The following is a 12488-nucleotide window of genomic DNA, read 5'->3' as shown; positions in this document are numbered from 1 at the left end:
GCCACTCTAAGTCGTATAAAAACAAATTTGCACATATTTATTAGTAGGAAATTATTTATAAACAGAGCGACTGACTAGAGAACGGACACTGTTACAACAATAATTCTATATTACGACAACAGATGGCGTCACAAATTGAAAATAAATATATATTTTTTAAAAATACATTTTGTTGCTAGCAACACACTGAAGTACGGGTGAACACTGGGGGAATTTTGACGAGGTCCGGTGATATACACCTTTTTTTTTTAATGTATGATAATGTAATGGTAACCCCGCCTGCGCTAACGATATACACCGGCGGGGCACCAGTGAGGGATGATAAGTGAAAATGAAAAAGCAAGTCACTTAGCCCGTCGTGATGAATACACCTGGAATTCAGCACGATGGTTTCCAGGGGGATCACGTGGAGGTCGACCCGACAATGTATATTGCTAGTAATGGGGCTGGTAATCCGCATTACTAACAATCTCTTCCCCCCACAGCCTCATTGCTAGCAATGTACCCTATCAGGTCGACCTCCACGTGGTTCCCTCTAGAAACCATCGTGAACAGTTTTTGATGAATTCGTCACGATAGGTCAACTGACTTGTTACATCCTCATCTATCATCCTTCACTGGTGTATCGGCCGTGTATACCGTTAGCACAGGCGGAATTACTATTTATTGATTATCCATTAAAAAAAACAATATATTTTCCAAGAAACGTTTCCATTATAACAGTCTCTTCTTTTCATCTTTATTCGTTTCTATTTCTTTGATTTAATGTATTAAAAAATGTATTTACCATCATATTATATAAGAATATATTTCAAACAGCTCTTCAATGGCGTAATATGACAAAATTTTGTATCCACAAAAATCCATTACATGTAATATCTCCCAGTTTTCGAGGAAAGTTTCTAAATTGGAAACAAATTTTTTGAGATCATCGATTTGACATTTTGACATAACAGTGTTCCAGTAACATACTTCTTTTGGTAATATTTCTACGTACTGATAAAAAATTTGTTTGATGTAGTATCATAGACTTTATAAAATTTGACATCTATGTCAAAATCGTGGAAACGACATGTAAGTGAAACAATGTCGTAACTTTGTAAACACTTAGTACAATGAACTCTCTTATTTCCTCACAAATATAAATAAAAATTTATAAATGATCAATTAAAATAGACTCTCCAAGTGTTCTTTGTACCTGTGTAACCATTTATATGTAATATTGACTTGTACATCAATAAATATTTACATATTTTTAAGTGGGCGTAGGATACCGCATTTTCACATTTGATTCTAATAAAAGTATATAAATTGTGTGTTTTGTTGCGGTAATTACTAAAAATTAGTGATGTTTAAATATCCTCTAATGTGTACATATATCAAGATTTCATTGTAACATATTTTAAAGTAAGTATACTTTTTAATTTTTTTTTTTAATATCAGTTCAAGTACAAGTAAATAAACTGTACTTCTTATAAATATTAAACAACCTTATTATTCTTTTTTGTTGAATTTAGTCATTTAATAATTAAACGGACCCAAAATTAATAATATTCAATAATAATATAGTCAATTGAAACAAAAATCTTTTTTAGTTTGTTTATTTTATGCAATATTATTTTATTTAAAATGTTGCAAGCCTGCAACGTAAAGTACAGAAAAAATATGGGGTTTATTTGAGTGTTGTCCTATACTTATTTTATTTTAGTGAAATTTTACCAGAGGGAGATTTTGTACAAAAGTCATTTGCTTGGGCACCTCTGTCCTATTCGTGTTTTTACAATTGTGTTTTCGTGGCTGTGTTTTGGTTTGAAGGGTAGACAAATGGCAGTGAATTTACAGGGTACAGAGAAATAACACCTGAGTGCTCAGGAATGGCAACGCATGGGGGGGTATCATGGGCGAAACAGTATACTCTGTTATGTCCACGGTACTGCTCATGTCTATAGGCGACGGTTACCACTTTCCATCAGGTGGGTCGTCAGCTTGTTTACCATTCTAAGTTACATAAAAAAAAGCCACTGGCTCAGTCATTGTACAACAAAATTTAATATCATCATTGAATCTAACTTTACATAAGTTAAGGGAAAGGGAATTTATTTATTTATTTCTTTGATGCACAGAACTTTATCAATAAAATATTCTTTATATCGGTCTCAGCTCAAGTGGCTTAACTACTTAAGGAGTATTTGGGCCATCAGCTTGTTTGCCATTCTAAGTTGTATAAAAAAAATTCCAGTATTTTTTTTAAACTCAGGAACGTAACCTTCGTTCCAATAATACTCTCCAATTATCTTTCCCCTCTCACCGTACTGGTTACGCTTCAAACTCTTTTCTCCTACATTCTACTACTACTAATGAATAAATAAACAAATAAAAAATAAATAATATCAGTACAGATTTACATTATTAGGCATGAGGATACTATGTGTGTACATGGCGGACTAAATGCTAGAAGCATTCTCTCCCAGTCAACCATAGGGAAGTGTCAGAATACACGAATGCGGCACTACTAATTATTGATATACATACATACTAAAATTACATATATAAACGAATAGATATAAATATATAAATAACAATATATTGACTTCATTAACAAAATATTGTTCTTCCAGATGATGGCAGACATGTAACACTATGCAGACCCAGAGACGGAGCATGGAGGCGAGCAGCGAGGCCAGCTACTGTTAGTGTACATTATTATAATCACTATTTGTTTAGTTATTTAACACTTTACTGCACCAATATTACAGGAGTTGTTGAAGAATTTTTAATACAGTAAAACCCTGCTTCACGCGACCCCTTTATGTGCGGTTTCTCTATAATGCAAATTTCTAAAATACCTGTATATGTATGTTATGAGTCAAAGGGTATGGTAACCCCGCCCGCGCTAACGGTATACGCTGGCGGGGCACCAGTGAAGGGTGATAGATGAGAATGAAAACAGGCCAGTTAGCCCAACATGATGAATTCATCAGGAATTAACCATGATAGTTTCTAGGGGGAACCGCGAGGAGGTCGACCTGGTTGGGTATATTGCTAGCATTGGGATTCTTCGTCTCCATTACTAACAATCCCTTTCCCCCCTTTCCTGGAGGTTATGAGGTTGACCTTACGAGGTATATTGCTAGCAATGGGACTGATAGTCTGCATTACTAACAATCCCTTAACGTGGGCGTAGTTATTCATCCATTAAAGAAATACAGAGAGCCGCCTTCAACCCGGATGCCGTCAACTAGTTTGCCATTCTAAGTAGTGTAAAAAAAATGTGGCTCTGCGAGTATATTTGAAAGTAAACCAATCTCCTGTCTATTGAGACTATATTTCTGTATCAATACTTGCCTTTGTGTTTCGTGTTTTGTACATTCGAATATCATATGGTGAATGCCAATGGTACTGCTCATGTCTATAGGCGACGGTTACCACTTTCCATCAGGTGGGCCGTCAGCTTGTTTGCCATTCTAAGTTGTATAAAAAATATAAAATATCACCCAATGTGTTTTTTTTAATGGATGAAAATGGCATGGTAACCCCGCCTGCGCTATCGGTATACACTGGCGGGGGACCAATGAGGGATGATAGGTGAGGATGAAAAGGCAGGTCGGTTAGTCCATCGTGACGAATTCAACGATAAATTAGTCACGATAGTCTCCAGGGGGAACCGCGTAGAGGTCGACCTGATACGGTATATTGATAGCAATGGGGACTAACTTCCCCGTTTACTAACAATCCCTTCCTCTCATCCAATGTGTTACGTCCTCTTATAAATTTAGCAAATAATAAAATAAGTAGAAATTTGTATTGATGATTAATGTATGTGTGTGTGTATGTGTGTGTGTAATATAATAATGAGTAGGGATAATATTTATATTATTATATGTATCACATCTCCCATATTTAGAACTAACAAAATTTTTCATCGTGCCTCCCACCAAATTGTTTATAATTACTCCTCTCCATCCAAAGGTTGGCTGCAAGAGATCGCTCTTAGCGATAAGGTTGCCCATTGTTTTCTCATTGTGATTATTTCTTGTAATTATTTATATTTATAATAAGTTTACTATTGTAATCTTTTGGAGGAAACAATAAAGAGTATCTATCTATCTATCTACAGGTGAGAGGGAGACTTGGGAGGACTGGGGCAGTCACTCCTCGCTCAGCCAAGTGGACGAGGTAAGTATTTAGTATTTATGTTTTATTTTTATTTTATCTTTATTTGGTCTCCTAGCAATTTTTTTTACGACGTTGCAAACGAGCATGCGGCTCACCTGATGGTAAGTGACTACCGCCGCCCATGGTCACCCACAACACCAGCGGCATTGCAGGTATGCTGTCGGCCTTTTAAAAAGGAATATGCTCTTTTCTTGATAGTTACGTTGTCGTATCGGTTCGGAAATACTGCTGCTGGAAGTTGATTCCAAAGAGTGGTTGTGCGTGGGAGAAAGTGCCTTGAAAAACGCACGGTGGAGGACCGCCACTGGTACAGATGGTTGGGATGAAACTTTAGTTTGTGGCGGGTTGTACGGTGGTGAAAATCAGCAGCAGGTATCAGTCCGAACAATTCCTCAGAGCACTCCCCATGATAAATTCGGTAGAAGATGCACAGAGATGCAACATCTCTGCGCAGTTTCCGTTATTGTTACACTGGTAAGATTTAATAATAAAATTACCGCCTATTTATACTTAGTGTACAAGCATTTTAAAGGGCTTTGTTTATTTGTTAATTAACACAGCGTGCTAATTAACAAACAAACAATAATATGGTACAACAATCTCTTGAGGTATTTGACGTTGGTATAGTTTTTTAAATGTTTGTTTGTTATATACAACTTAGAATGGCAAACAAGCCGACGGCCCACCTGATGGAAAGTGGTAACCGTCGCCTATACACATGAGCAGTACCGTGGACATAACAGTGTATACTGTTCCGCCCATGATACCCCCCATGCGTTGCCATTCCTGAGGACTCAGGTGTTATTCCTTTGTACCCTGTAAATTCACTGCCATTTGCCTACCCTTCAAACCGAAACACAGCCATGCAAACACAACTGCTTCACGGTTGAAACACGAATGCGACAGAGGTACCCAAGCAATCGACTTTTGTACAAAGTCTCCCTCTGGTTTTTTAAATTCAATAGATGGATTGTTTCACATAAGTTTTAGCTATTCAAATTAACTGCAATGCTTTTCCTATAGAAATCTAGTTGTTCACTAGATACTACGAAACTTTTTTAAATTTAATCTTTTCACTATTATAAAGAGGATAGATTTGTATTTTTTGTATGTTTGTTTGTCTGTAATGGATAAACTTAAGAAGTACTCAACCTTTTTTTTTTATACAACAAAGGTGGTAAAGCATACAGCTCGTCTGATGGTGAACGACCTATGGATGTTTGCGGCACTAGAAATGTCACGTACGCGGTGCCAACGCAAAAAGAAAAACTTTATTATATCCTTTTTGAAGAACACCATGCTGTAGTCTGCGCAGCCTGAACTTTCGTGGGAAACGATCGAAAAAATTTGAAACCGCACTAATTAAAAAAAACACCTATATATTATTAAAAAAAAAAAAAAACAATATTCCTACGAAAACATAATAATGTAACCCTGGGTTTTAAAAAATTCAAAAAAGTAATTTTCAAACAAGGTTTCTAGTAGATTCGAACGTACTACCTTTGCGATCCATAAGTCGGTCTAATATACAACAAGGGGGAAGGGGATTGTTGGTAATGGAGCTGTATGCTTTACCACCTTTGTTGTATAAAAAAAAAAGGTTGAGTACTTCTTAAGTTTATCCATTACAGACAAACAAACATACAAAAAATACAAATCTATCCTCTTTATAATAGTGAAAAGATTAAATTTAAAAAAGTTTCGTAGTATCTAGTGAACAACTAGATTTCTATAGGAAAAGCATTGCAGTTAATTTGAATAGCTAAAACTTATGTGAAACAATCCATCTATTGAATTTAAAAAACCAGAGGGAGACTTTGTACAAAAGTCGATTGCTTGGGTACCTCTGTCCCATTCGTGTTTCAACCGTGAAGCAGTTGTGTTCGCATGGCTGTGTTTCGGTTTGAAGGGTGGGATATGGTGTGAATTTACTGGGTACAGAGGAATAACACCTGAGTCCTCAGGAATGGCAACGCATGGGTGGTATCATGGGCGAAAAAGTGTACTCTGTTATGTCCATGGTACTGCTCGTGTCTATAGGCGACGGTTACCACTTTCCATCAGGTGGGCCGTCAGCTTGTTTGCCATTCTAAGTTGTATATAAAAACAAAAATATTAAGTATGTGTTTATGTATATGTTTGTTTATATGTTTATATGTATGTATGTATGTATGTATATATATATAATACTAACAATCCCATTCCTCCCCATTTTTTGAGATTATCTATTACAAACAAATATATAACAAAATCTTTCCTCTAATATACTGGCCAGGCGGCTTGGCATAGTGGTATTTTATTTCAAGTTTTCCCCGTACTGTACTTGCATATCGCCAATGCTCGGTAAGTCCATTCGATTTCCTTCTAAACCGCTCGTTTTGTTTTACGCGAATATCGACTTTAATGCATAATGAATACGGTGCTTCCGATCAGTACGTAGTTGGCTGGTCCCTTCACCTTGCGTACATAAATGGACTGTCAACCTACATTTTTATATATTTATTTTGTTGGTTAATATTTCATTGCACGTGCGTGGGCAGCCCTATAGGTTTAGTACTACGATTATATGGATATATAATAAGTCACTTACTTCTCGCGTCTAAATTTGTATTGAGAAATCGGTTCACAAAGCGACTGGTAACGCCCTCTTGTGGGCGTAACAGGACTGTTTATTTTGATGGGTAAAAATGGTATGGTAACCCCGCCTGCGCTAACGGGATACTTTGTATAAACAGCGAGCTTAATTGCCATATCGCAACTATCTACCAGCTAACCATTAGGTAAAAATAAAAAGCGTATGAACTACTTACTTTATAATATTATCTCATTTAAAATGTAAATTTTAATATATTAACAAGAGAAGACTCAAATGTTGCTCGGTATAATTGAAATAATGGTTGCTATTAGGTATGATTTTAGAATGGAATCGAACCTTAAACCTCAGTTACCACTTGTCTCTTATCTGTATAAGTAATAAATATAGATTAAATGAAACCATCATAATATACTTACATATATTTAAACAGTGAAAAAAATATGAGTTCGAGTGAGATTCGAGAACATGGTTCCGCTATCCAGTTCGCACGATGTTACAGTGTTGCCATATATTCCTTACTTACATTATTTAGTGCAATCTCTTAATTTTCAGAAAAACATTTTAATTTACTTTTATTTATCGAGAAAATAAACACTAAAGTTCGACAACGTGAAAAATTATTAAAAAAACATGAATATTTTATTATTAAATCACTGTTAAGTTGTGACTGTTATTTTTTTTTATTTTAATAGTTATTTGTTTATGTTTTGTGTTTTAAATAATCAAACTCAAAACTTAGAATAACGTTTAAAATTTACCTTTTATGGCATTATATTTACCTGGCAGCCGTACCGTCGCGTTTGAAACAGCAAATGAATTATGTGTTATAAATTATTTATTTTTGTCTGCAAACCCAAAACTATTGAAAGCTTAGGTTTGTAGCATTCAGTATGTTCTAAGCGTTTATTTCAAATCGGTAAGTGCATATTATAATATTTCTAGGCACTTGTTATTAATTTTTAAAACATTACAAAATTCAATTTTCAATTTTATTACTCCATGACAGGCAATAAATAGATAAAAGGAACATATGAGCTTAAATTTTTTTGTTGTGTATATCCAGCAAGGGTGCTTAATATGATATTTGTAATTTCCTCAAATCCCATATTATTATACATTACCCCAACGTAAATTATTTTTAGTGGAAATTCAAATTTTAGATCTAGCAACCCAGCGAAAATGCGCCATTCCGTGACGCGATACGTCGCGTATCGGTAGTACTTCTTGTCGCGTTATCAAATACCAAAACAAATACAAGAACGCCAAATACATCTATAAATAAATATTAATTCTGTTTAAAAATACTTAAATCAATAGATTTAGAGTTGTAAATGCAGTGTGCAATTTATTAATTTGGTCTTAGTGTGAAACAAGTGGAATAAATTAGCCAGTTTTCGTTTGCAACTTTGAAAATTACGAAGCGATGCAACGGTATTGGTGACCTACTTTGTGTGTAGTGCAGTGTGACGTCATCACCTCTAGTGTTCCAAATTGGAAGTTTATTATCTTAATTCAATTTTCGATTGGTTGGTGAGAACGGATTGATCAATTCTTATTGTTTATGTTGGCAGATGTGGTAATTTTTTTTTTTATATTTTAACGGTAATAAAACATGATCAAGTGCGACGTCTAGACAGCTTTATGTCAGTTGTAACTTTTTTTTTATTAGGTATATTTAGTAAACAATTTATTCTGTTATTTTTTTAAATTGATCAGTCAGTGGATACTTTGTCGTTTAAAAAATAAATTTATATTATTGTTGCTGTTATTTTTGTAAAAAGATATCAGTACCAAGACTGTTAGGTATTAAAAAAAAAAAATTATAAATTTTTAGTCGGATCGATTTTTATACATAATTATTTTGATTTTATTTATTGCTAGCTTATAGTCCAAGTGTTTGCCCGCGTGGATCAGTATATAAAGTATTCATTGTATTAAGTTTGGATGTAACCTATCCATGTACTAAATTTCATTCGAATCCAGCTTTTAGGGCCGATTCAAATTTGGTCAGTATGGAATTTACGAACATCCAATCTTGCAAACTTGTGCATTTTCTTATACCTATTATTTAGCAGGATGGATTAATTTATTAATTTTAATAAAATAAGTTTGTTATCTGTCCTCCATGGGGAAAATGGGAATTTTAGATAATTAAATAAAAACAATATTATAATGTTTGCTTTCATATTTATGGTAAACAGTAAAAAGTCTTGGCACATTTTTTTAAGGACATGAAATAGCAATAAATTATTGAATTGAATTGAATTATCAAAATAACAGCATATATACATAAATAAATAGGGATTTGATATAAAAGTTTTTATGTATTTGTTGATTGCATCTTTTTGTTTTATTTATTTTAAATGGAAAAGAAATTCAATAAAATAACAAATATGCTAACAAGTTCACTAAATATATATAAGAAAAGTAGAATATTAACCCTTCTTTGCATGATTTCTTTTTATTGATGAAATAAATCAAGGTGATATAATGAATGTTCAAAATTAAAAGTAAAAATTAAAAAAAAAAATTTTACAGCTAAGTTTTTTCTGCAATGGACATTAAAAAGGTATCCAGACACGATCAACTTAAAGTGAACTTGTTCTTTTATATAATTTTTGGGCGTTCAATGTTATGATGGAAATTTCCACCATTGTGCAAAGAAGGGATAAATATTCATCTTATAAATATATAGTTTGCTTCAATAAATATTGAATGAAATATATAGCAATATCCATAAAGATATCCAATATTTTTTTTTTATTTTTTTTCTACAAAAATCCACAGCTCTTAAAAATAACTTACATGCTAAGTCTCTTATGAATACAGCCAATAACGGAATTTATTTATACAAACAAAAATTTTGATTCCAAAGCGAGGTAGGCAATACAATTCCAATATACTGCCAAAGATATTGGAAGCGGCTCAGAAATATCTCGAGTCGGGTTAAATACATTTATTATGACTTTGTATGTTAGCACACTAGGTTTATAACATTGATTTGGCTTTTGTTGTTATAATGTTATAATTACTTTTTAATTAATAAATAAAAAATAAAAATATATTTTAGTTGGCAAATCTTTATACTGGTCCAAAAATGAATAATAAAATACTATTGCCTGATGAAATAATATTGCATAACATACTTAACATATTTGAAAATAGATACCTGATAGATATGAGCAATATCGGAATGGGTGATGACCTTTTTCCCGCCATCAATGTCCAGGTGAACCCTCCAACTTCCAGCAGCGGTATTTCCGAACCGATACAACAACATAACCTTCAAGAAAAGAGTTTATTCCTTTTTAAAAGGCCGGCAGCACACCTGCAATGCCGTTGGTGTTGTGGGTGATCATGGGCGGCGGTAGTCACTTACCATCAGGTGAGCCGCATGCTCGGTTGCGCTGTGTTGTAAAAAAAAACCCAATATATAGATATTGGATCGGTATCCATATTTTTTTTTTAATGGATGATAATGTAATGGTAACCCCACCCGCGCTACCGGTATACACCGGCGGGGCACCAGTGAAGGATGATAGGTGAGGATGAAGTAGGTCAGTTAGCCCATCGTGACAAATTCAAAAAGAATTGTTCACGATGGTTTCCAGGGGGAACCACGTGGAGGTCGACCTAATAGGGCATATTGCTAGCAATGGGGCTGTCAAACTCCATTGCTAACAATCCCTTTCCCCCCAAAATCGGTATCCATATTATCCATGCCTAATGAAAAGGTAACCCCCCCCCGTTACCTTAAAGGGATTGTTAGTAATGGAGACTAAAAATCACATTGCTAGCAATATACCCAACCAGGTCGACCTCCTCGCGGTTCCCCCTGGAAACTATCATGGTTAATTCCTGATGAATTCATCATGATGGGCTAACTGGCCTGTTTCCATTCTCGTCTATCACCCTTCACTGGTGCTCCGCCAGCATATCTCGTTAGCGCAGGCGGGGTTACCATACCATTTTCACCCATCAAAAAAAAATTAAAAGGTAACCAAATTTGATTGATATTATCACAGTTCCAAATTTAATTAGTAACAAGTCGAAACTTCCAATGGATTGATTGATGTTAGAAGCCAAAGATATTAGAAGCGGTTAACAAATATCTAGAGTCGGGTTAAATACATTTATTATAATTTTTTTTTATACAACCTAGAATGGCAAACAAGCTGACGGCCCACCTGATGGAAAGTGGTAACCGTCGCCTATACACATGAGCAGTACCGTGGACATAACAGAGTATACTGTTTCGCCCATGATACCCCCCATGCGTTGCCATTCCTGAGGACTCGGGTGTTATTCCTCTGTACCCTGTAAATTCACGCCATATCGCACCCTTCAAACGGAAACACAACTGGTTCACGGTAGAAACATGAATGGGACAGAGGTGGCCAAGCAATCGACTTTTGTACAAACTAGACTTGCACTTGACTAGCTTTTATATGTATAACTAGGGGCCCGTCCCGGCTTCGCACGGGTATACATTTTTACAAGATAAAAAAGTTATTATTGTGACATAACGATAATAGTTGGACATATAGTGTCGCGGAGTTTTTTGTAGTTATCGATATTTCCTTCAATATTGTAGAACATACTTTTGTTCTATCACCAATAGTTTCCGCAGCGCACGCGACCAAAGATATTTTATAGCATTTTTTTACACCTCGAGTTACGTTACTAAAGTTTTAGTAAGGACCCCTAATGTTTTCTAGCAATAAATTTAAGCTATGTTACTCAGGGTGAATGTAGCTTTCTAATGGTGAGAGAATTTTTGAAATCGGCAAATTAGTTTCTGAGTTTATTCATTACAAACATACATACACACAAAAATACAAATCTTTCCCCTTTATAATATTAGTTTAGATATCATTTAACTAAATACCTGTATTTATACAAATAAATAACTTAATTTGACATAGTTTCACATTTACAAAGGATTAGTAAGGTTTAAAAAGTGATGAATAGTCCAAAACCCACAACTATTGCCACACACTCGGCTAAATCGACCGAAATAAATGCCGGAGTGTTTTACAAGCTACAGTTAAGACTTCCTGCCGCGCGGGCGCGGGCGCCGGCGTCCGACACAGATAAGGCGGATTCAATTGGAAGCCACGTTTGAGCTATGATCAAGGAATTAAGATGTTTCGAATTAATTACATTGTCCATTTGGCAGCTGTCCCTCTGTACTGGACACCACTGTCTCACCGTTGTACGGGAAGGGTTTTTTTTTTTGATGGCTGAAAATGGTATGGTAACCCCGCCCGCGCTAACGGGATACGCTGGCGGAGCACCAGTGAAGGGTGATAGATGAGAATGAAAACAGGCCAGTTAGCCCATCATGATGAATTCATCAGGAATTAACCATGATAGTTTCCAGGGGGAACCGCGAGGAGGTCGACCTGGTTGGGTATATTGCTAGCAATAGAATTCTTAGTCTCCATTACTAACAATCGGGAAGGGATTGTTAGTACTGGAACAGCTCCATTTATACTTTCTAGGGAGGGATTGTTAGTAATGCGGATTACCAGTCCTATTGGGGGGAGGAGAAGGGGTTGTTTGTAATGGGAATTAGCAGCCTCATTGCTAGCAATGTACCCTGTCAGGTCGACCTCTTCGTGGTTCCCCCTGGAAACCATCGCGATTGATTTATTGTTAAATTCGTCACGGTGGGCTAACTGACCTGCTTCATCCTCACCTAATCACCCCTCAC

General features: G+C 35.4%; 1 protein-coding gene across 16 annotated transcripts in view; it reads left to right on the top strand.

Moving 5' to 3' along the window:
- Positions 1-1105: 1105 nt before the first annotated feature.
- The window catches only part of LOC113509856 (colorectal mutant cancer protein), a 40435-nt gene continuing 29052 nt past the window's right edge, over positions 1106-12488 (top strand). For 6 of the 16 annotated variants that reach the window (XM_052892156.1, XM_052892152.1, XM_052892153.1 and 3 more), the window contains exon 1: positions 7974-8348. Coding sequence is in view for 1 of the 16 variants with exons in the window: in XM_052892168.1 (XP_052748128.1) it covers positions 2641-2689; positions 4118-4176 (108 nt within the window). In the remaining 15 variants the exon portion in view is untranslated. Of the gene's footprint in view, positions 1408-2618; positions 2690-4117; positions 4177-7973; positions 8375-8396; positions 8416-12488 lie in introns of those variants that run through there. The other 10 variants (XM_052892165.1, XM_052892161.1, XM_052892164.1 and 7 more) reach the window with 6 other exon arrangements.

This window comes from Galleria mellonella, unplaced genomic scaffold (assembly GCF_026898425.1).
Source record: "Galleria mellonella isolate WM207_F2 unplaced genomic scaffold, CSIRO_AGI_GalMel_v1 utg150, whole genome shotgun sequence".
Lineage (NCBI taxonomy): Eukaryota > Metazoa > Arthropoda > Insecta > Lepidoptera > Pyralidae > Galleria > Galleria mellonella.
Note: the sequence above shows the minus strand (reverse complement) of the source record. Positions and strands in the feature narration are given on the sequence as shown.